The sequence below is a fragment of the Pteropus medius genome, unplaced genomic scaffold (genome assembly GCF_902729225.1).
Source record: "Pteropus medius unplaced genomic scaffold, Ma_sr-lr_union100, whole genome shotgun sequence".
Taxonomy (NCBI): Eukaryota; Metazoa; Chordata; class Mammalia; order Chiroptera; family Pteropodidae; genus Pteropus; species Pteropus medius.
The window spans coordinates 21307604-21333125 of record NW_024354500.1 but is presented as its reverse complement, the minus strand read 5'-3'; the positions used below and the strand labels follow the sequence as shown (position 1 = coordinate 21333125).

Here is a 25522-nt window from a genome sequence, read left to right as displayed (position 1 = left end):
AAGCTTCTTGATTTCTCTATTTTATGTGTGGTATAGTATCTTTTAATACATATTTCAGTGTAGACATAAACATTTAAATTAATCTAGTACCACATGAGATGTTATAAATAAAAATATAAGAAATATATTTTAATCAATAAAATGCTGTGAATATAGTATTTATCTCCTAAGATGGTTGATTTTCACATCATCTTCTCTAATACTATAAAGATGATTCTAAATAATAAATTTTCTTACGAGGTTAGTTTTACAGTTCAGCATCTTATTCAAGTTCAGTTTTTATAGAAACTTAAAATAAGTGTTATATTTACAAATTAAACTGCAATTACCTTATTTTTCATTACACATGTGTGATATATGTATACACACAGACACATTTATATAATATGGATTATTAGTTTCATAAGTTAATGCTAAAAAAATTCTCCTCTTCACTAAAATAAGTTTAGTATAAGTTTCTATAGTCATTCTAACTGCACTAATTATCAAATGAGTCAATTGTGCCTCATTATCTAGAAGACGGTGACCCTTGTGGTTATTAACCTAAAGTTGCCATGGGAATAACTGAAGCCGAAGTGGTAGAAGGTTCAGAAATTATCAGACAGATATTTTTTGAGTCCTTAAACTTGTCTCATATCTGACTGCTTCACTGATACTGCTTTTTAGTTTTTAGAAATTATTCAGCCTGATATGCAATTTTTTACTCCTGTAATAGTATAAATGCTAAACTCAGTAAATCCAACAAACTTTGTTGAACAATGATACCTTGCTGCAAGTTAGTGTTTCTGTGGGCTACTATCCTCTTGCTTAAGCTCGCTGATGACATTCATTGAAGACTCCATCATAAGTAAAATCTCCTTCAAACACTTGTTTAAAATGGTCTAGTGCCTTCAAAATGCCTTTTCCTCTAGAGAATACTACTTAACACTTCCCCTAACTCCTAAAGAGATTGTCCCAATCCAGAGTCGCTTTATACCCTTATCTGACCAACCTCTTTTTGAAATATATCATAGCAATCTGATTGTTTAGATTTCAGATCACTGGGATTTTTCAAATTACTTTCAATAGAGAAACTTTTTTAAAAAAGCGATATACAGAATCACTGAAGTACTTGTACTATAAAATAGATTATTGGATTTCTTTACATTTTTTGTAAAGTTAGATTTATATAAGTTCACACAATGAGTTGTGAGAAAGCAGAATAAAATTCCCCTGGAATACTTTGAAACAGAATTTGCTAAGTTCAGTATTCCAAAGTGACCTCCCTGGGATACTATTTGGGAAAACCAAATATAAAATGCTACTAAGAGGCTGTGGAGGAGGCTCTCAGCTCCTGAAAAGGTGAGATCAACAGATTGGATTCAGTATAAGAACTAGGTGAAATAATCAACAGGCTCACCCCAGTCAAAAGCTAGTCAAATAAATCTCAATCAAGGGCCATGAGAGTAAGAAAGCAACAAGCTAAAAAGTTAGGTACATAGGCTAAGAAATTCTCTAGGAAAAAAATAGTTTCTTAGAAAAGAAATGGCATTTGGGGCGAAGTGAAGGGGAGCAAGACATTGTAGTGGAGACAAACATTAGTCAGAATTAAAATTTTTGTTTTTTGTTTTTGTCCCAGAAGCCTAAATTTGTAGAAAGAATTTTATGTGATAATTCATCCTATACTCTACTTAGAGTAAAACTTCAATGAATATAATGAAATATTCCAGCTACTGGTAAACTAGTTGAACCTAGTAATTCTGGGAATTGGAGGTTTTAGCCCTTGGGGACCATTTGGTCAAAATGGTGATGGAGTGAGTCTCACAAAATCAACGAGCTTCAGTATCTATACAAAGACATTGTCTTCAGGGGAGTTAAAAGCTAATATGACCAAAGAGAAGCTGTAAATAATGTGGTTTAAAACAAACACAAAAATTGTCCTGGCAAACACCGTCTCATGTTTTCTTGAGCAGTATTCTTTGGGTCTAATTTATTTCAGTCGTTCTTAAAGAACCTCACAGACAATTAGAGAATTTGTGCAGCTTCCAGTGCTGCTAAACACGGTATCAGGCTACATTTAGCTCTTGGATCTTGGTTTCATGCATCTTCACTGACCTTCCACAGTGGCTAATACCCTACTGATATCTGTAGAATCACTAAGTCTGACCATATCCTCTCCTCAAGGTAGAGCCACTGGCATTGCCAGGTCTACTTCTAACCTGTCACTCTAGTTGTTAAAGGGATGTAACATTTGCAAGTGAAAAAGTACCACCTCAAAAATGTTTTTCTCACTTCTATAATCTCCAGGTTATCATTTATTTAAAATAACTAATAAATATATACAAAATCTAAGTAACAAGAAAGCTACTATGTTATCTGATGGCACGGTTAAAACATTATAAATATTTGACTCCAATGAAGATATATCAAATTTTTTTTAATTCTTAAAATTAAAAAAAACATTAAAGTTGTAAAGATAAGCACTTATGTTTGGGATAAAATACTTTCATTGTTTTATAATGAATAATAACTTGATTGATTTTTCTGAGTAAGTTTCCAAAGAAAATTCATTAATTCTTAAAGTATTATGTATCTTCAGAGCTATATCTCCTACAGTTGACTTAATGTGATTCATATGCATCTGCCAGAGTATTCATACAGTATCCCCAAGCTTATAATTAAAAGTGCTTAAGTATTCTGTTAAAAGATAAATAAAAAAAGATGAGTTGTCTTACTTGGAGCAAGAACATATGCAAAATGCCATCGAACATATATCTCAGGTATAATATTCTCAAAGTGAAGTTCTTTATTTTTTAAGGTTTAGTATTTAAACTCAAAAACTGATTTATAATAATGGAGTGAGGCATATTCTGAGCAGCGTAGAATAGAATTTGTATATTAGCTGCACTTAGTTATGTCCAATGTGATACAGTAATAAATTAAATGCTTTGCATATAAATCCCATTATTCTAAAATAAACCTATACTTTGAAGTTTGGCTAGGTGATAGCAAATTTTTTTAATGTCAAGGCCCTGTAAAGTATTAGTTTACAGAGGTGGTATCATTCTTCTGAGGCCCAGGAGAAAAATAGTACACTAAACACACTATATTATTAAATCAATTTATGGAATATGGAGTCATGAAGACTTTGAAGTTGAAGAACTGTAGCATTTAATTATGTTGTTTCATAATTATAATACTCATCATCTGATACAAACTTGACTAGACATTCTATCCTGATATACAGCCTTACTGCCAACACATCACAGAAAAATAACTGTCCTTTTACATTTCTTCAGCACAGCTAGGATTTTGCTTAAGAGATTTGGTAAATATTCTTTTCTGGGTTCATATAAGAAAATCTATTCCATAGAGCAAGAGTTATTAGTTATCAGGCATTTGGTGACTTCTGGTAAGCTTAGCTGGAGAGAAGCCATGTTAAGTCAAATAAGTAAATTGGATGGCCCAGTTTCCAAGAAAAATGAATGACTATGTAAATAAAATTACACACATGCACACACATACACATGCACGCATGCACTCACAACTGATATCCTCATTGTATGCAGTGGGAAAATGAGATGAAGATTCGGACGCTAAGAGCAAATCCTGCTCACCATGTTACCTCCAAACATAACACTCAAAATATGCTTGTATTCATTACCTGAATATTTCAAATGAAAAATTGCCTCATTCTCTATGTCACTTATGTATGTCACATATCAGATATGTTTTTTGAAAAGTGGGGATTTTTTTAAAAAATAGGAATAATTATTTTACGATAATCTTAAATTCTAATAATATGATAATAAAAATTGAATAAACATAGAACTCAATTTATGCTAAAACCAATTTTCTGTCTGCTAAGTTATCTAGAATTTATCCTAAATGTTTACTTTAACAGAAAAATAAATCTTACTAAATTAATTTTGCCTCTCACGGAGTAGGTATGCAGTAAATGATAGCCATCACTATTGTACCATTCAAGTATTAGACTGGCTGGGTTTAAATCTCAGCTCAAAGCCTCACTCTGTAATTTAGGACATGTCTCTTATTTTCTCTGTTTCTTTAGGACGTGTCTCTTGGTTTCTTCTAACTTTTCTGTTTTATAAAATGGGAATTATATTGTACCTACTTCTAGTTTTGTCTTAAAGATTAAATGAGATTATGAAAGTGCCAGCTCAGTGCCCGATATATAAAGATTTGGTTAACAATAGATACAATTTTGAAAGAAAACAGTTTGATGATTCTAGTAATGAGATTAAATTAGAATTCATTTGAGGGAATTTATATTATTTATTCAAAATATATTTAGTGGAAAAATGTTGAAAGTCACATATCTTAGATAACTTTGACCTCTTAATACATACTAGATCTTAGCAAACCAATGAATTTTTTATTTAACCAAAATATGTATTAGTATAAACTTTTATAGTGATAATAATAGCAGCCATTTACACAATAATTATTATGAGCTAAACTTTGTCAAGGGACTTATTTACATTATTTTATTCATTCCTCACAATATCTCTATGAAGTAAGAGTTATCATCCCTATTTCACAGATTAAGAAACCGAGACTTAGAATAAAAACTTCTCCAAAGTTTCGTATCTAACAAATAGTGGAGTGAAGATTTGAATCTCTATCCACATGAATCCATAGCTCTTGCAGCTTTACCATATTACTTGAGGTAGCTCAATTATCCAGATTTCCTTTGCACAGACAATTTCAAATTAGATAAACTCATTTGCCTGCAGCCTACAAAGGGAACAGTACAAAGAGATTCCTACATTCTGCTCCTGGAAAGGCTGTGTCCCTTCTCTTAAAATCTGTGCATCCCTTTAAAAGTCTACCAAACCTTAGAGATTCTGACTGTCCCATCCTCAGAAAAATTGTGTTCACCTATTAAAAATCATCATCTTGTGTTTTTCACCAAATAAAAGGATTTGTCTAGCTTTACCTTTCAAAATAAGTAGTATGAAAACTATGGTTTCATTTTGTTTGGTTTCCAAATTATATTTGAAATATGCTTTTAAACTTCCCATACCTACCTGACTTTCTGGAGATCTTTATTTTCCCTGCATGCCCACCTCCAGTCAGGCCAGCCATGGCCACACTCTCCAGATTAACCTTTCTTCTACACCCAACCTAGAAAATTCTCTATGTTCTCCACCAAATATTACATATATAATAAAAAGGTATATTTATTTGATCAAAACCTATAGTGTTTAACCTAGTACCATGACTTTATAAAAAAAAAATCAAACTTCTAGAGGTAAAAATCCATATGCATTAAGTGCACGTAAGAAGTATATCTGATAACATGGTGAGAGAGTTGCCTAGTTGCTTGTCTTGAAAATAGCTGGGCTAACTATTCTCATTACGAGATGCTTTGTGTGATGAGTCTTTTCAACGTAAACTCTGAAGTCTTGTCTTTTAGAGGGATGAGACTGAACTGGGCAGAACTATTGTTCCCTAACTATCTTTGTATTTCTTTTCTGTTGGAAAATGAAATGACTGCAGTCTTTGAATCTCGATTTTCCTTTAAAAAGACATTTCATGAGAAGACTGCAGCTTCTGGAAATAAAGGCAGATGCTTTGCAGTTTATGAAAGTGCAGTCAACCCTGGTAGCTGTTATGAATTATAATGAACTCTCCGACAGCTCTGTTCCAGATGTAGCATTAATGCCTCAGAAACTCAGAAACTATAGGTGTTTATTGAAAAAACTAGAGAATTTTTAGAAGTCATTTGACTTTCTGTATTATCTAGTTTCACCTAATTTTCCATTGAATTTAGAATTAAAATTAATTTCAGAGTCCCTCCCAACTTAAAAAAGTTAAAAATAAAGTTAAAATGCCTATTTTTATGTGACAATTTATTGTTGCAATCAAAACTAAATGAGGAGGAGGAAAAAGGACAATCCAACTTCATTCTAACAATGGATATTTCTTTCCTGTGAAATTGTCAAGGTTAAAAAACAAGTAGGAGCTCTATATTAGAGAAAATATCTCTTAAACGGAGACTCATCTGTATATTCCTGTATTTCAGAACATTTTGCAATAAGTGAAAGTATAGCCAAATCTGGATATAGGATGGAACTTCTTTACCATAACCAATATTCACAGAAAAAAAATGACCAAGAAGAACACAAGTTTATCAACCCACTTGTTGGCTTCACTTACGAAAGTTACAAGAATGATACTTGAATTATCAATGAAAAATAACTGCCTTTACATGAAGGAAGTCTCATTTAATTGTCTTATCTCTGGGTAGTTTATTGTCACAATACAGCACTAAAATAAGCAGAAACATGAGAAGGACAGAGGTAGTAGAAGGACAGGAAAAAGAAAAAGAAGCTTGCTCACTCTGCAGTTAATTTTATTTCTTAATGGTTTCTTATTCCCTTCTAATGCCTTCCACTCGCACCCCAAGTAGAGCAGTTGGCAGAGAACACAACAGATGGATGACAAGCTCAACACATGCAGTGGATCTGGCACTCAGGCACTTGACTTTTATTTGCTAAACAGTTAGCCAGATTTCAAGAACCTAGTCTGCAAATGTTCCTATTTGGTTTAATGTACTGTGAGAATCTAGCACATAAATATTAAAATATTTCCATAACTCAGATCATATACTCTCTGTTTCTCTGCATAGTTTAGTAGCTAATTATTTTATTCTTGACATAGATGGCTTAGATACAGTGAACTTCAAGATGTAATTGGTATTTTATACAGATATCTATAATTTCAGATATTAGAGTTCTCCTAAAGCAGCTCTGTCTAAAGGAGCTTTTAGCTAGCCAAGTGAGGGACAACTGTGCCAGTGTAAGGTACTGAATGAAACTGTTAGGTAGAAAATTGAGAGGATAATCACAGACAATTCACTGTATTTTCCCAGATAACTAAATCCAAAACTCAAACAAAATTTCATCTTTTTCATGAAGTCTCCCCGGCCACTAGCAGATTTAACAGCCCCATTCACCCTGCTCACATAGCATGTTATTTACATTACCAATATAGTTTGTGTCTTTGTCCCCAGTATGAGCTCCTGAAGAACAAGGACTTGGTATTTCTCTCACCCCTGAATCCTCAGCACCTGGCCCCACGTATGGCACCTGATTGGTTCTGGATAAATGTTTGTGGAGTTGTTCAGAACTCAAGTGGACTTAGCCCTAGGCTAATAGAAGGAAGAAATAGAGGATAATTATTAGAAAACTCTGCTGAGTGGGGGGGATTGGAAAAGGCCCCCAATGGCAGCAATACTTCAATGCATGTCTTCTGTACTTTATGCAAAAGCGTACTTGAGGGGAGTAGTAGAGTAGGAGGCTCTCTTATCTACATAGCGAAGCTTATAGACAATGCTTCCTAGAATGAACTGTAATAGAAGTGTGTGAGGCTCCAGAATTTGTTCCCCTTTTTCTCTTGGAGAAACTACATTCTCCTTTCCCTCTCAAGCATAAATCTTCAGGTTATTTTGCTCTTTTTTTCCAAACTAGGTTTGGAAATCTTCTGGCTTTCTTGTAACAGTGCTAAGACATGGTCTTTCTCCATTTATTCGCAACCATTTACTTCAGGGCTAAAGATAAGTAGCCAATGACTTCAGTGCATTTGAGCTACAGTAGAAGTAATTGATATGGAGTAGAACTATAAATTACTCATCACGAGGAATACTTTGGACAGGAAATAGTTTGCAGTTACTGGTATCTCACTTTCCTCAATTAGGAGCTTACTGATGACACCATCCTCTTTATGTCTTAAATCATCTTTCACGGTTTAGAATACTTGATTCAGACTTTAATTTATATACTTTAGATCTTTCAGTAGATGATTCACATCGAGTGTCTTCTAGTTCTCTAATACTTTTAGGAAGTTTCAGGTTTACTTAAAAACTGCCTTACAGCTAATCTAATAATAAAACAAAAAGCCCAAACACTTGTTCTTGGCAAACCTACTTTAAGAAAATCATCACAATTACATAGGAGCCCAGGTTTTGCAATAGGTTCTACAACATTAGCCAAGGCTCAATCCCCTAACTTTGCTATATATGAAAAGAAATGTTTACCTCTGTAAACTATTTCAAAATTATTTATTTTTTAATTTAAATAACTTATTTAATTTAAATAATTTAAATAATTGAATAATTTGCATTCAATTAATTTCATACAGGATTGTAAAATATATCCCCTTTGAAAGGAAAACATAATGGTTGTAGCTGACTACAAGCTCAACTTACGTAAGCAATTTAGCATTAAAAAAAGCAAGTTGCATTAATGGAGGCAGTATAGTATTCAGAACAAGGTGGGTGTGTGTGTGTGTGTGTGTGTGTGTGTGTGTGTGTGTGTGTGTGTGTGTGTTAACAGTCTTGCTCCCTATTCTGTGTGGATGAAACTATTTCTGGAGTGATATGCTGAATTCTGAGTGCTACATTTTAAAAGACACAATATTGGCTGACCAGCAGGTGCCCAGAGAACAATGACCATAATATCAAGGGACTCCAAACTATTATTTATTTATTTGTTTGTTTGTTTATTTATTTATTTATTTATTAAATTAAAAATTATTGGGGGGTGACATTGATTAACAAAATCAAATAAGTTTTAAGTGTACAATTCAACATTGTCATATGTATTACATGTGTGTTCACCACCCAAACAGATTTTCTTCCATGACCAAATATTTGACCCCTTTTAACCCCTACCTACCTCTCCCCTCCTCCTTCACTCTGGTAACCACTACGCCACAGTCTGTGTCCATGACTCTCTGTTCGTTTTGTTTGTTTGTTATGTTTGTTTGTTGCTTTCAGTTTTATAGTCCACATATGAGTGAAATCGTATGATTTTCAACTTTTTCTATCTGACTTATTTCATGTAGCACAATTATCTCAGGATCCATCCATGTTGTAGCAAATGGCAGTTTTTCACCTTTTCTTATGGCTGAGTAATATTCCATTGTGTATATGTACACATCTTCTTTATGCAGTCATCATAAGATACCTTGGTCGCTTCCATGTCTCGGCCACCAGGAATAATGTTGCTGTGAACATTGGGGTGCATATATCTTTGTGGATAAATGTTTTCAGTTTTTTGGGGGGTAAATACCCAAACTATCATTTAAAAAGTAATTAATTTACTGAATAGAAGGCTTGATAGTGACACAAAGGGATGTCATGTACAGTAAGACTCATAGATTTTTTTTCCTGTGTGAAATAAGACCAATGGGCAGAAATTTGAGGAAGGTTAATTTGAGTTCAGAAAACATTGTTTTAGTATCCACACCTAGATTTTTTGTTTGTTTTGCTCTCCACAATGCAAATTAAACAGCAAAATACTTAACTTTAAGAAGCTTGGAGGAGAGTCAGTACTCAACAGATTCTTTTGTGGAGGTGGTAAATATAAGTGTATGAATTTCTACTTGTCCCTATAATCAATAATAGCCATCCTTCTTGTTTCCTAGGTATGGGCACCTGCATGTGATTACACACTTGGGTTAGAAGGTTTTGAGATACTAGATGTTGAGTTCTGTTACTACTAACTCCCCATACATACATTACTATGATTAGGACATGTATCAGCATACGTTACATTTGGTGTGCTGGGTTCCCCTTCTTTGAAATGACCCTTAAAAATAAGTAATAATAGGGTCTTATTTATTTTATGATTAAGAATGTTTTAAATTTGTCTATCCTGAGCATGAATGTAATAATGTATCCCTATATATTAGCTACGTTAAAGATTTAGCAAATATAAAGAATTCAAAAACTCTTCCTCGATATAAAATTGTATGAGATATCTGGAAAAAATAAGGGGTAAATACTTTATTTCCCTAAATATTCTAGTGCCAACAATTTAAGAACCATATAAAAATTAAATTTTCAAAGATTATGTAGTGAATAAAGCAAAACTGTAGTCAAAAATGTAGAAGTCAAGTTACTGATACATGAAATCAGAATCAGATTTACTTTTGACTACCTCTTTTACTGGCTTTTATGCTAAAATTCTAGAATTCCACTTCAGATGTTTCTTCCAACTATTTTACTCAACATTAACATTAAATTTTTTCTTAATTAATATGAATTAGTAGTAAAATATTGATATATTTCCAAACGTACACTAAATTCATACAAAAGATTATGTTCCTGGAAAATATATTTTATGCGAAATGATAGGTCACATTAGTTTTTTAAATATAGAAACAATGTTATAATAGGATCTTAGACTTTTTAATCAAAAGCTGAATGCCTATTTAAAGAAAAGAAACAACACAACCCAGTACATAACTTTCTATTTTCTGAGTTTAGATCTAGTTATTAGCAAATTTTTGTTTACTACTTAATCTACTTTTCTTTGCTTGGTCTCATTGGTACTAGCTTTATAAACTATAGCTCTGGGAGTGTGATTCCTTATCAAGTGTCCTTCAGACAACATGTATTCTCTGCATAACAAGACATTGATTCCAGTGTCAAAGGAATCAGGAAAACTATTAATTTATCTTTTATGTCTAGCAGTATTTACTTCAAGGAAATGTGCAGTGATAAAAGGAAGGTAAAATGAAGTACTTCAATCGGTTTTTCAGAAAGCCACCAGCTAGCCCTATATTATACCCGTTCCCCCCGCCCCGCCACCCAAAATCTTCTCAAAGGGATTACTTTGAATTCTAGAAAGGATGCTTTTGATTGCTCCATAAAGTTGAAGACATGCTCGGTATTACAGTAATAACATGGTAGCAGTGCTATCAGCAGCAACATTAAGATTTTGCCCTGCTTTACATTATTCATTTATTCATTTGCCCATCTGTAGCTTGAATTCGTAACAGGAGACACAGGGTCTTTGATGGAAATCCTGTAATAGGAAGCATACGCCTCAGAAACAAGTTTTAAAAGTTTTGGTTGCCGTTGGAAACATCGATGATAATTTTATTTCAATTATGGGCTAAAACACTGTTTGGAAGCCAGAGGAGAAGCTTCTTGTTTTTCCCACATGCCGAGTGAGACTGAGAGGAAGGAGGAACAATGTAGTTCAGACAAAGCAACCAATATCTGCCCATCCAGTAATCTTAGGCAGCCATTTATTGTGTAGAATTTAATTTAATCCAATGTGCATGGGGCACCAGAGCTTTGAAACTGCACTTCAGAGTGAGCATGAAGGAGGGCTCATTCTGTTGACCTAAATTAGGTTTTAAATAAAGTCCTGACAGAGGCATCATCTGTTAGACAGCATTTTGTTCTCAAAGACTATTTTCTTTTTTAGTTTTTATACTAGTTAATAAATCTTTTTTTGAGATAGAAACAAAAACAAATATGCTAAGTTATCCCTCGAGGAGTAGAAAAATGACAAACAATTTTAAATGATTATAAGTTTCTAAGTAAGACATCTCTGGTAACTTCAAGAAAATCGGTGAGGAGAAAAATATGTTTCTGAATACCAGAGTTGCAAACTTTAAGCTTCAAAAGTTTCAACAGTATCTCAGAGTCTTCCACATGTTGGTGTGACAGTGACACTGACTCATATCCTATCAGAGTAAGCAGTGGTGTCCATTGGATTATCTTGGAGTTTAGAGTTATGTTTACAAATTTTTAGTCAAGAAAGAACAGAGACCAAATAACACTGGCCATAGAAAAACATATTTAAATTGCAACAAAAAACCCATGTTTATTAAACACAGGTTTTTAAAGAGAGAATTCTTAATATCACAGTTTTAGAGAATTTTAGTTTGTCTGGTTGTAACCCTAACCTGACATATGCTAAAGGTCAGATTTTAGGTGCCAGGACTCAGAGCACATGGGACCTAGGAGGGGGCTGTGAGCAAAGAAAAAGAGGAGATATTGTCACTACTTTTTTTTTCCAAAAAAATTTTTGGCAATGTATACTGTATCAGTGTCTGTTACTGGATTACATGTTAAATCTTGCTATTATGTATAACTTGAATATGATGTAAAACATTATATTGGACCACCTGATGAAAATAATTCTTCTCTTTATAGACAAGTGAACATATTTCTGCAATGAGTAGCAGAATATTAATTTCCATGGAACGTTCCCTGCCATCAAATGTGCTTTTACTATTACTTGATCAAATGAAATTGGAAGTTTCTAATATGTGTGATGTCTGAGGTCTAGAAATATAACAAAAAATTTTAATAATACAAATATTTATTACATAGATAAGTACCTTATATTTTATTGATGCTTCAGCAGTTAATTACATTAGCAACAAAGTTTTGCCTTTAGTGTTTAGTATATAGTATGATGATAACAGTTATACTGAGGAACACTTAGATAAGAAAAGCATAAGCCTTTAAAATATGTGTGCATGTATACAGCAGCACACCTCTGATGAAAATGATTAAAACTTTCCAAAAATGAATTAATTAATGAAAAATAAAGACTGCTTTAGAATTAGACATACTGTATTATTTTTACTTTAAGGTTCAAAGATGTGATAGTTTTCTTCGTATATTTGAATTTTATATAAGGAATTCTGAGAAATGATATCTAACTTTATTCTAGGTAATACTCAAAAAACCGTTGCCTTATAAATTAATTATAAATGTTTGCTAGAAATAATGCAGGTCAGTAGGATTGTGAGTTTATTTTAACTTGTCTAAACCTGGAGACTCAGGAGCTAAAGTCAATTCCTATAGGCAGGTAAATTCCTAAGCCTCCATCGAGAATATGCACATCCTCCCAGGAGTATCTTATTCTAGCTGGTGTGCTGGTGCCACAAACCAGACTTGTCAAAGAGATGACCCATGAGTTCCAGTAATGGAAACTGATGTGCATGTGCTAGAAACCTTTTTACCCAAGACAGAAATCAGATGAATGGAAGCAACTAAAATCTCTTCCAAGTAATTGTTTCAAGTAAAATGACATTGAGTATGTCTTCAAATTTGGTCTAAAAGCATTCAACAGATAAAAGCAAGAAAGTAAATATGCATTTATGTGTGTGTGTGTGTATATATATATGCAGATAGATGATAGATAATTGATAGATGACAGATAGCTAGCTAGCTAGCTAGCTTCAGTTTTTAGGCAAGAGATCACTTAGAAGCCAGAATTAAATCTTTTCCATGAGTGAATGTAGGATAGTTAGGTGCACAGAGCTGATGTGTGTGAGTTCGAATTTCAGTTCTATCTCCAATTGATTGTGTAATCATCTGTAATAACATAATTACAGATGATTACAGATTTGTTGTAAGAATAGTCCCTGGCTCATAGAAAGCCTATGTCAGACTTTAATATGCCCAGAAGTTTGAAAGAGAGAAAATGAAATAAGGGATACTAAATAGCATATGGGAAAATATGGGCTGTGGAGTCAGAGACCTCAATTCAAATCTCAGGTAATGCCTCTAGTTGGGTGACCTTGGTCATGTTACTGAACCTCTTAGAGTCTCCGCTTTCTTCTTTGATAAATGGAAGTACTAGACCTTTATTTGTGAGACAAGGAACAGATGGAAAGCCCCTGCACTTGATAGACATTCAGTAATAGGCTATCTTTCCCTGCAACATTAGTTAGTTGTTAAGGACCGCAAAAAATTTCTTTATTCATTTTTTTTTAATGGCTAATAACATTTATTTTTTAGGGTGGAAATGGTTTACATGGAGCTCCAAACTTACCTGGCAAAAAGGTAAAGAGTTTTTGAATGTTTCATATAAGAATTTTAACATCTTAAAAAATGAATTTGTACATAATACGGTAAAGGTTCAGAAAATGTATTTGATGAAACTTAATTTCCTGGAAGAAAGCCTCTTTCAGAAAGCCACTGACAGATCTTTCCAAAGAGAACCCATGGAAGCAAACCCTTCTCAAAGGGGCCAACCATGCTAGGAGAGAGCTTTCTCAGAGCTTTTGCAACTCTCTCCTCCAGAGAACTCAACAGTTGTGCTTGCTGGGGGCCATGGGAGTGTACATAGCTGCTCTAGAAATGTTTTCACTGTTATTTGTCAGTCTAAAGTGAATAATGGAACAGTTTTTACTACCTTTGGCTATATTTGGTTATTTCTTATTTATCTTCCTTTTTGTATATTCTAGGTTGAGCTAAACATAATAATTACAATGACATAAAATATTAAATACTATAAAGATGCTACAACTAATCTCTTCAAAAAGATAAATTTACAATAAATAGAGAATTTTGCATTGGCTAGGCTCCTTCTTTCTGTGCCTAGTATCTTTCTCTTAACCAAGGTGAGCTTTGCTTGTACCCTTTTACTGTCCAAGGGCTGCTTTCTCCTCTTGGGAAGGGATATTGGTATATATGACCAGCATTACTAGAAACACAGAGACTGGTCTTTTCCAATTTCCTGGAGAGGTAGGGGCCAGCTGTCGTTATACCACCTAGATAATACCACCATAGGGGAGAGCATTATCAATGCAATTGTAGATGCCCACTGTAGCCAAGCACATCATTTCTATGCTCTGGAGAGGTTTTATAGGTCTTAGCAACAAGATGTCAAGAAGTTACTATTACATCTAGGTTTTTCTTTGTATCTAAAAATTACCACTAAGAAAGATAAGCACTTATTAATAGATATAACTTTTGAAAAATCTTCCTTTACTTGGCTTGATAAAGATAATAAGATTGAACCAGCAGTGGTGAAATGGCAGCTTCTGAATTTTTTCACAGCAATTCTAGACAAAACCCATTGATACAGCATGTGCTGCATCTGGGAGTCGAGTTGCAAGCCAAGGGATGTGCAGATTTATCTGTCGGGAAATAGTTTTGGACTTTCCAGCAGCTGTTTGTGGTGGCCGCATCATGCTCTCACTGTGGCTAATGTACTAGGCGTGTTTAGTGGCTTCGATGTCAGCTTGAATTAACAGATCAAGTTAAAGTCTATATTTTAGGAAAAATGGTAGAAAAACAGATAGAACATGCATTCAGTGGCATATATACCCAAATATTAACCTATTTTCTTTCATGATACCTTTTTTGAGGGTAGATGAAGCAGAAATAATTGTTTAATAATGTTTGTATATTTACATATACACGAATACATATATTTGATTATATGTATTACATGTAGAGTATACACAAGGAGACTATACATATAATAAAAACCTGGCATTTCTTTTTTTAAAACACAAATTTTAATCATATTAAGTGTTACCTCATTGAAGCATTACAGAAAAAAACCTAGAGATAAGAAACCCTTCATCCTTGTCTTGGTACACTCAGGAAATGTTTACTGAGTGCTTCTTAGGGGTGGAGGGGTGAATATGACCCATCCTGGAGACTTACTTGCTGGCTATGTTGTCATAAGTGTCTGACATGTATTTGGTGTTCAATAAATATTTGTTGACTGTATAATAAGACATCAGTAGTATAAATATCTGTGCAGAATTAAGTGGGAAAATAAGCTTGTCAGATCAGAGAGGGTTTAGCTAAAGAAAAGGGGACTTATACCTTTTAGAATAAATATGGTGGTTGGTTGGGAGCCAGTCCCCTTCCTGTGGCTGAGAGGTAGGTGGTGAAGAGCATGACTCTGGTGTCGGAGCTGGAGCCAGAACTCTGGAGTTCAGACCTGAACTTATCCCTCATGCAACTCTCACTGGAACAGTGTTCTGTTGAAGTCAGTTTGAGGAGGAAGTTTCTACTGGATCTAGTGAAATAAATACTATTAATGACAATAATGGCTGACTTAGTCTGTGCCAGGCACTCTGTTGATGCTTTCAATTCTCAAAACATCTATGAGAAAGGTACTATATATGGAGAAATTAAGTTTTATGGAGATTAAATTGCATTGGAAGTAGTGGAGCTGCTTGTACCCTAGAAAATTGTCCCTTCGGTATTTAGCAATATTTAAATTTTATATAACTTAATATTGGTTTAGAGCTTACATATTAGAAATGGTCTTCATAATTATTGATTTTTTCAGTGTTAGACACGCTATCATTATTATTAAAATAATTATATGTGTTAAAAGTAGTTTTCCTATTCTTATATACATTTCTCTCCTGCAGGAAGAACAAGATTTTAAAGGCAGCAAAGGAGAAATTGGTGAAAAGGTAAATATCTCTCTTTACATACACATTTGTAAAAACAAATTATGTTCTTGAAAATTTTTGAAGTGGAATATCTAATTTGTTTTGTGCTTTCATATAAGCAATTCAATAATTTTATAGAAATGATTGAAAATATTTCCTTCAGTTAAAGTAGACTTCATATATTAATGTGCGTCAGAAATCTTTCTAAACATGTTTGGATAGTAGTTATATCTAGACATTTCTTGTTAAATACATTCCATCAATATGTAAATGATTCAGACATTTACTAAGCATTATATTTTTGTGTTATAGCATCATTGATACACTAGATGTCCAAGTCTTTAAATAAATGCTTTGTTTATATATATACCTGGTTTATTAGTGGAATTTTCCTGAAGACATAAGTAAGAACTAACTGTAATAGGGTTCAACAGAAAAGAGATGGAGCACTCAGAATAGTTTGAAAGAGTTTAATAAAGGGATGGTTTAGATGGTAGGGGCAAGGTGTAGGAAAACAACAAGGATGATGTAATATTTTATATTGAGTTACAGTGGACTCCTTAAACACCACATGGTTTTAGTTACCAGCCCCAGAGGCAAAGAAAACCTTATGGAGAGGGCCAGATAGGAGCTGAGGGAAGCATTTAACCTAATAGTCTAGCAGTCATTGTTTTACACATTTGCAGCTTTCTACTGAAAGTACAGAGATTGGGAAGTAATTTAGTCAAAATTTCCCTTTAGGCAATCATTTTGAATCCTTCTGCATTTTATAACTCTACTTTTATTTTTAAATAGAACAAAAAATACCATTCTTTTATTTAATAAGATGTCAAGTAATTGGACAGCAAGAAAGAGGTCTAGAGAGAGAAAGAGATCATCTCAAATTAGACAGTATTGCCTATATTTAGTTTTTTGGGTGGTGATCAATTATTTGCTTCTTCAACAAGTGTTTATAGACAGAATGAGCATTTACTATAATCATAAGATAAATTACACATGTTGTAAACTACTGGATAATTATTTTGCTCATAGAACTGGGAGGGAGAAAAAAGGATAGTCATAATCATAATTGAGGATAATTCGATTAAGCGATGACATTTAAAAGTGAGTCGCTCTTCTTAAAAATTCTGAGAATATTTTTGCTTTAGAATAAGTTATTGCAAGGCCATGCCTTTAAATAAATGCTTTATTAACACATATTCCTATTTTATTTAATGGGATTTTACCTGTAGGAATAAGTGAGTAAGCAAGAAAAACATATATTACCTGCAATTTAAAGTCACCATCTCACTAAAATATTAGTGGTTATTTTGATATTTTTATATATAGTTAGTATTGGTCAGTAATAAATTGATTCTCACAGGCTCTGAGGTATTGAAAAACATTCAATATATTTGACTTCAAAGATTTCCCTTCTAATATCTCATATCGAAGAACATTTGCTTTCAAGTAGTCAATTTCACAATAAGGTGAACATATTTATGGAGAACGATTGAGATATCTAGAAGAAATAAAGCTACAAAAAGACAATACTTGAATGAGAGTTAGAATTCAAATGGTCTATAGTCAGATGTAAGATTCACATAATAAACCTTATGTTAAAAAATACATTCTATATTATTTACCATATATCAAATATATTATTTTTCAGTGTTATATATTATGCATTCTGATTTTAACCACATATGTTTTCCATAAAGTAAATAATCGAGGTCATCTTTTTGTTTCTAGATTATAAACTTTTTCTTTCTAGATTAGTTAAATAAAAAATGTGAAGCACTCACTTTCACATGACACCAGCATGATAGTCTTAAACTGCTAACAATATAATTTGTTTTATGAACAAAGACCATCTAATTTGAATTTTGGTTCTTTGTAGAAAACTGAGTATATAGGTACTATAAAACCTACTTTCCTTCTTTAATTACCTTATTGTGGCCTTCGCCATGTTTAAAGTTTGACTGTTTTAAATGACAAAATTCACTAGTCTCAAAATAAAATAATTAGGGAAGTTTTTCAGAGATGTCGTATCTACCAAAGACACATGGCTACTGAGCAAAAAAGAAAAATTATATCAACTGTCAAAAATGAAATACAATCTGATGATTTTCAGTTGTCATTTCTGTAATCCAGTATAAACCAAGTAGAGATATCTGCTGCTTTTCATTATGGCTGGAAAACTAGCCTTCAGGCCAGTTCAACTCTTAAGCCAGATGAAAAGGTTCCTTAATGTGTCAAACATGCTGATTTTAGTCCAGAGAAGAACCCATGAAACTTAAACAAGTATAGAGGACTTCATTTGAAAGTATATTCCTCAGTTGATAGCAATTTACAGTGGCAAAAACTCAGATAATACCTGGGCAAACACAATTCAGCCAAGTCGGTCCTCAAGTAAAAAGTACTCAAGGGGTGGTTCATTCTCTCAAAAATTAGTTACTTGTACTGTCAGGGCTCTCCCAGAAGACAGTTATTTCCAGGTTTATCATGATCTTGTTTATCATGTAGAAGTGACCTCATCTCACCGCCCCATTCCTGGCTGGCAAAGTCAGGTGAGCATCATTGAAGGATCCTTTGACTCTAATAGCACTGTTCATGAGGCAGGAGGAATGAGATCTATACTCTGGCTGAGAAATATTCCCCCACTAAGGTCCATATTTTGGCGTCTCTGTTCCTATGGGAGTGATCTTAAACATCCCTTCTTTGGGAGATTTTCCTTACGTTACTTCAGTATTGTAGGTGTTGTGTGGGCAACTACTTCCAGTGAATGAAATGGAGAGTCTACTCTTGTTGTGACAGTTATCCTCATACTGTCGATCTTCCTAGCAATGATGCAGTCAGACTCTTGTTAAATGACCAAATGTAAATGTATGAACTAAAACTCTGAACATCACATTGGAAAAAGGTCATTTAGCAAAGGTTCATGGAAGTGATCATCATTCGTAAACCCTGAGCCCAAGATTTTATTTTTAGTCCTTGTGAAAATAGGAGTATTATTTGGTTACATTTATGAAAAGAAGCAGCAAATAAAAAAGCAGATGTAAATATTTGCTTTGTTACAGTATTCAATATTTTTAATTGCTTCAAATAATGTGATTTAGTTTGCTTTTTAAATTGTCATTCTTTTATGGTGTCATTCCAGCCCTGAAGTTTAAAAATTAATTTCTTCAGTGTTAAATGTGATTCTACTGAATTTTGTTGTTAAATATCATTTGATCATGAGAGAGAAACAGGTGGCAACTGCTACCCATGCCACACTTTTCCTAACATTTTTCCTATATTTTCTAGATAAAATGTCAATTTCAGTTCACTCAAGAGTGACATTTAAGTTAACATGGGCACATTTAGTAGCAAATCATTACAAGGATCTAAAATGTTTCCACTAGTGCGGAACTTTTCCATTTGAAGAATTAAAATGATCTGGTCTTTTAAAGATCACTTAAGTTTAGTGAAAAGGAAAAAAGAACAATCAAATGAGCTTTTCTTCATGAACCATGAAGGGAGTATGGACAATATCCAGCATTTGACATTTCTGTAGCTAAGAGTGTTCATGGTGAAGCAGGTTCTGGCTTATTCTTCTTGTTTAAATTTATACACATTACCTACTTTGATCATCTTGATTACTGGTCTTTTCTTCTACTCTGAGTTAAACTAATAACAGTAAACACAATTACAAAACAAATAAATGCATATGGTTCCATCTTTAATTCACTTCTTAAATCTTTGAAAAATTGTTGTAAATTTCCAGTGAAAATTATGGTTTTTATTGTCCTGTTACCAGAGTGTTATCTAGGTCCTAAAATGCTGTATGATATAAGATATTTATTTAAATCAGAAAATTATGTTAAATATTTATTACTATGGTTTTATAGCTGTCACAAATATTTTTACCTGACAAAATTCACTGGAATAACATCCCACTGATTATTCTTCTTAGATGATTTATTTAACCATTATAATTATAGAATTCTGTATAAAATGCGATATTCAAATGAATAAAATTATTAAAATGTCTGTAATAATTTATGGTAAAGTACAAGTATGCTTTACTACTCCAAAATTATTTGACGTTATTTATAATTAAGCCATATATCCAATCATTTGCATTTCTTTTATAAACAGTCAACATAGGGAAATTTTCAGATGATATAATTTAAATTTTCATAGGCCAGACTAAAATAAAATATATTTAGACTTAGTGTTGATTTTATGTATGATGTGTAGTCTTTTGCCTTTGGTAGCTACTTTTGAAGATCTGGTAGGTGGAATGGAAATGCTTCCTAGAAAATGACCTTATTTATTTTATAGCTTAATCATTCATTTCAGTTTCTAGTCAAGTGATTATTAAAGAGAAGCAACACTGACTCCACTTTCTGTTATTTTGTTGCTTTTGTTTTCAGTATTAAAAATGTATCAGCACCCTATAGTCCTGATACATAAATACTAGGCTAATAAGCATGATTGGCAGCTTTATTTCTCATAAATTGATTAAAATTTCATACTTAATTCAATAAATGTTTGCCTGCCAGTAAATAACTAAAATATTGACTTTTAGCGTCAAATACTATGAGATTATAGTCAATCAGGCAATCAATTGTAATAATTTGTTACCAGAAATAACAATTATGGCTTCAAATAAATCAAGACCTTTACACTAGAATGTATTTTTACATTAGTTACTTTTTCATTCGGTTGTTATAGTAATTGCATATAGAATTTGAATTGAGAATTTTAAAGGGTAACTGTGATATTTTGGTCATTTAAAATTTTTTAGAGAATGAGAAAAGGCCCAAGTTAGTAAGTCATATAATATACATAAAGCATTCTTCAGAAAATTTGGAAGGCAGCATCTAGGTCATTCAGTAGAGAGCACACATTTCTAGTTTCTAAAATACAACTCCAAAAAGAGCCTAGACTTGACTTGTGGACCTGATGGTGACTTATCATAGAATAAATGGATTTATATATTCCTGTGTTCCATGTTCCAATCCAGTTCTGTCATGACAGCTATGTGAATCTGGACATTTTCCTTGCCATTTTTTTTTTTCACCTTAGTCTCCTTTTCTATAAAATAAAGATAATTCCTACTTTGTAAGATTGTTGTAAATGTCACATAGTACCTCATAAGTAAAAGGTACTCATTGGTGTTAATCTTCCCAATAGCCAAAATGTGTAAAAAAAATTTGAATATTGATATTTGAGAAAATAGATTTTATAGAATTATATATAATTTTTAGTTGCCTAAGGATATTACCTCTTAATTTTCTTTCTAAACAAGTAAGCAAAAGACAAGAGGATATGTTAGTTAGCTACTATCATGTAACAAATTACCCCAAAATATAGTGGCTAAAAACAAATTTCATTTACCTAAGTTGTAATTCTATGGGTTAGCAATTTAGACTGAGGTTAGCTCATTGATTCTCTAGTCTCAGTTGATCTTTTGCTTATATATCTCTTTTCATCAGGCAGACTGGCTGAGAATGGCTGGTCTAGATTGGCTCTGATAGATAACATATCTACTCATCCTCCAACGAATATCTTGGTCTTGTTCTTAAGAAAAAGACAGGGGTCAAAAGAGAGCAAGCAGAGCACATAAGGCCTCTTGATGCCCCCAGCTCAGAGCTAGCATGCCACATTCAGTTGGCCAAAACAAGTCTCAAAACCAGCCCACATTCAAGGAATGGGAATATAGATGCCACCTCTTGATGATATTGTGCTGCATAGTATGGATATATAGAGGGTGAAAATGAGATCACTTTTGTAATAAATTGAACCCAAATGAGACAAACTTTTTCTTATTTTAATATGATACTTAAACTTCACTTCAGAGTAAAAAGGTTGAATAGATTTAGATGCTAGAATATTTATTCTTCTCCTTCTTCCATGACTTACAGTGTAATTTTAATTCTTAATATTATATTTATATAGTAGGGCTTATAGATGTGTCAAAAGGTATTTTCATATTTGAAGTCATAGAGATGCTTTATGAATAATAGAAAATATAGAAAAATTACATTCTTAGTTAGAATGAGAATAGAATAATATATCAAAAAATTAAAGAATTATTTAGTACTTTTATATAGTCTCGTGTGACTGTTAATTTTAGCTAAAGTAAAACTGAGTCTAGAACAACTGGAAAAAGGAGGTTAAAATTGACATGTGTTTTTAGAATTTTACTATTAAAACTTGTGGCAATTACACCTGGTATTCAAAATTAATGCAAAAATTTTAAATGCTGTTATTATAAATATAGCACTTTCCCATCATCACTGTCGACATGTCGCCTTACTTCCTGTGAATTCTCTCCTGATTCACCTTGTAGAATTCTGATCATTAACATGTTATGCGATTGCTTCATTTACCCTGCTAATATGTAAAAACTTCTACGACTTTTAGAAAGGAGTTACTTGTTCGATTTAACAGCTGACTTGAAAAATGAAGAGAACAGATGGAGTAAAATAATAACTGTGATTTCAAAAATCACAGAAATTTATCTGTGGTCAGTGCCAATTGGTATGAGAGTAACCATGCCAACTTTCAATTAACCCTGGTAGCAGGCAATTGGGAAGGGATGGTAATCCCACAGCCAAGCTAGAGGCTGAACATTAGTCATTACTGATCGTGTGTCATTTTCTTGGTTCTTAAAAGTGCTAGCGAATAACTCTAGATTATGTGAAATATGTTTAACCCTCTATTGTTGCATCTTTTAATAGCGATTATAGGAAAAGTGAAATGCCAAAAAAAGAGGAGAGACATGAAAAAGAGGAGAATAACCATCAAAGGCTATAATATATCATGAGTATTAAATGGCCTTCTAATTTTTTAATAACTGCATAATATTTCCCTATATGGCTATATAATATTTTATTTGGCCATTCCATTGTTGTTGGAGACTTAAGTCTTTCCTATTTTTTTGTTGTTTTTAATTTTTTTTTGTTTTAGCTAGTATACATAATGCAGAATTAGCATACTTTGGCAAGCATCTTTAAACACATCCCTTCTTTTTTCTTTAAACTGGATTTTAGTAATTAGAATTATTGGGTTGATGAGTATGGAAATTTTTAATATTCTTGATACATATGTTCAAATTACTTTCTTTAAAGTTCTTTTTAAAAAATAAGTTTACGCATTTGCAAGTAGTGGTTGCAACCTTATTCTACCCGCACTAGCTTTAAATATTCCATTTTAAAAATGTTTACCAATTTTTAAATATTATTTCTATTTAACTTTTTATTTCTTTATTTCTTTACATTACATTAAATATTTACACACATGCACACCCCAGATAATAATCCTATATCATATATGTTACAAATGTTATTCTCATATTAAGGTTAGCCTTCAATGCTCGTTGTTTTTTGATAAATATAAATTCTGAATTTCTTGTTCGACTTGAGTCTTTTCTGATTTCCTTAATTACCTCTATGTTTTGAATTCCTATGCTTCAAGAAATCAGTTTAATATTCACTCATATTTTCTTCTAGTTTTGTTTTTATAGCTTTTAACCCTTTCTTCAACATCAAATTTATTTTAATGACTATCGTGAGATGAAGATGAAATTTAACTTTCCCCCCAAAACCGTGTATGATAATAATTTCCTTAAACATTTGTTCATGATGCTGTTTTTATCATATTCCAATTTTTATATATGAAGATTACTTTAGGTGTATGTATTGTCCGTTAATTACTATATTGCTTTCTCTATTTTAATTATTTTCACTTTTATAATATATTTTAACATCTAGCACTAACATCAGTTTTATTACTCTTCTTTTCAAATGTTTTCTTGTATATTTTTACACATTTATAGTGCTGCTTGCTAGATGTTTAAATTTGGATACTTACCCACTCTATCTTTGTCCTCATCTTTGAACTGGGAATAATAACGATACCTATTGGGTTTGTGTAACACTTAAATGATATCTGCATAGAAAGTATCCTAACCAGTGCCTGGCACATAGTAATATGCTGAATACGTGCTTGTTTTTAGTTTTGTCTTCTTATGAATTTAGTATCAATTTACCTAGTTCCAAAATATAGGTATCATTGGTATTTTGATTGGTTTTTTGTTAAATATGCATATTGATTTGCGATTTAGCCAAGTGTGGCTGAGCCTCGGATGGGTTGGAATCAGGAACTAAAAAGCCTTTAAGAACCTAAACAGTTCTGCATTCTCTCTTTTCTTCTCTGGCTGCATAATCTCTCTATGAAACTGCTATGTTCTCTTGCTTGTCTTGCAACCTGACTCTGCTTTCTCATGGGTAAATGACCACTCCAAAATGACAGCCTCATCCCTCGGTTTACATACCTTTGTATATCTGGGGTTAATAAAAGTCACTGTGTCTCATGTCCCCATCCTGAAGATAGAGAATCTAATTGACTCACCTCTGGTCTAGTCACCTGTGTCTCTGAAGCCCTGCAGCCAACTCAGCTGACTCACAAACAGTGCATGCATGGGGTTTTGGAGAAGGTGTGTGTGGTGAGAAGAACATAAGGCAGCCATAGGACTGTGAGTATAGCTGATATATGAGAAAGCTCTTGATTTTTGTATCTTTATTAAGTATTTGGTCAGTTTACTCAATTTTCTTATTGGTTCTACTTGCTAATTTTATTAATTCTATTAGTTTTTCTGTTGAAAGCAATGAAATATATATGATAGTATCATAGGACATACATTTAATGATTTTTGGCATTCCAATTTTTAAAATTTTCTTCTTGTTTCATGTCTTACTGTAGATTGGTGAAAGATGCAAGGTAGAAAGGGTAAATGTAGGTTGACTCCTTAGGAGACTTTGGCAGTAGTCAAGCAAGAGATAATTGTAGCTTGCGATAATTGTAGAGGTGGAGAGAACTGGATAGATTTGAGATGCAATTTGGAGATAGTATCAAATGATTTGGGTGATTTTGGGATGAGAGAGAAGCTGGTGATAAAGATTACTATCACATTTCTGGCCATTGTACATTGTAGGAAGAACAAATTCAGATGGGGGTTTATACCATGAATTTGACAAGTTTGTAAGGCATCTAATTAGACCTGAACCTGGAGTTCAAAAAAAGTCTATACTGTAGTTACAAGTGGGGTATAGTCAGCACCTAGCAATGGCAATGGGTGAGATTATAAGAAGATAGAGGTGAGAAGTAGAAGAAGGCCTCTGATTGTGAGTGGAGAAACATAAACATTCAGAAGTTGAGTAGAGGAAGAAGAGTATGGAAAAGATGCATCGGAGAAGTACAAGGAAAATCAGTAGAATGTGTTACTAAGTAGAAGAAAGTGTTTAAGAAAGTGAGTGTTTAAATGTTCAAAATGATATTTAGAAGTCAAATAAGATAATATTGGCAGTAGCTAATATTTAGTTGAATATTTACTACATGCAGGAACTTTTCTTCCATGAGCTTAAATGAATTATTTCATTTAATCCTCTCAACAACCTCCTGCTGTTATTATCCTCTTTCTACAGATGAAGAAACAGATGCAGAAGGTGAAAGAGTAAGAAGTAACTCCAGGACTTTAACTCATTATCTCCCTAGATGAGCATGTAAAATTGTCCCTATAGGTCACCGG

At 32.9% G+C, this 25522-nt stretch overlaps 1 protein-coding gene across 1 annotated transcript in view; it reads left to right on the top strand.

Annotated features, from left to right (window-relative positions):
• The window catches only part of COL19A1 (collagen type XIX alpha 1 chain), a 292373-nt gene that overhangs the window by 72186 nt on the left and 194665 nt on the right, over positions 1-25522 (top strand). The window contains exons 10-11 of the mRNA XM_039853067.1: positions 13559-13603; positions 15940-15984. Coding sequence (XP_039709001.1) covers positions 13559-13603; positions 15940-15984 — 90 coding nt within the window. The remainder of the gene's footprint in view (positions 1-13558; positions 13604-15939; positions 15985-25522) is intronic.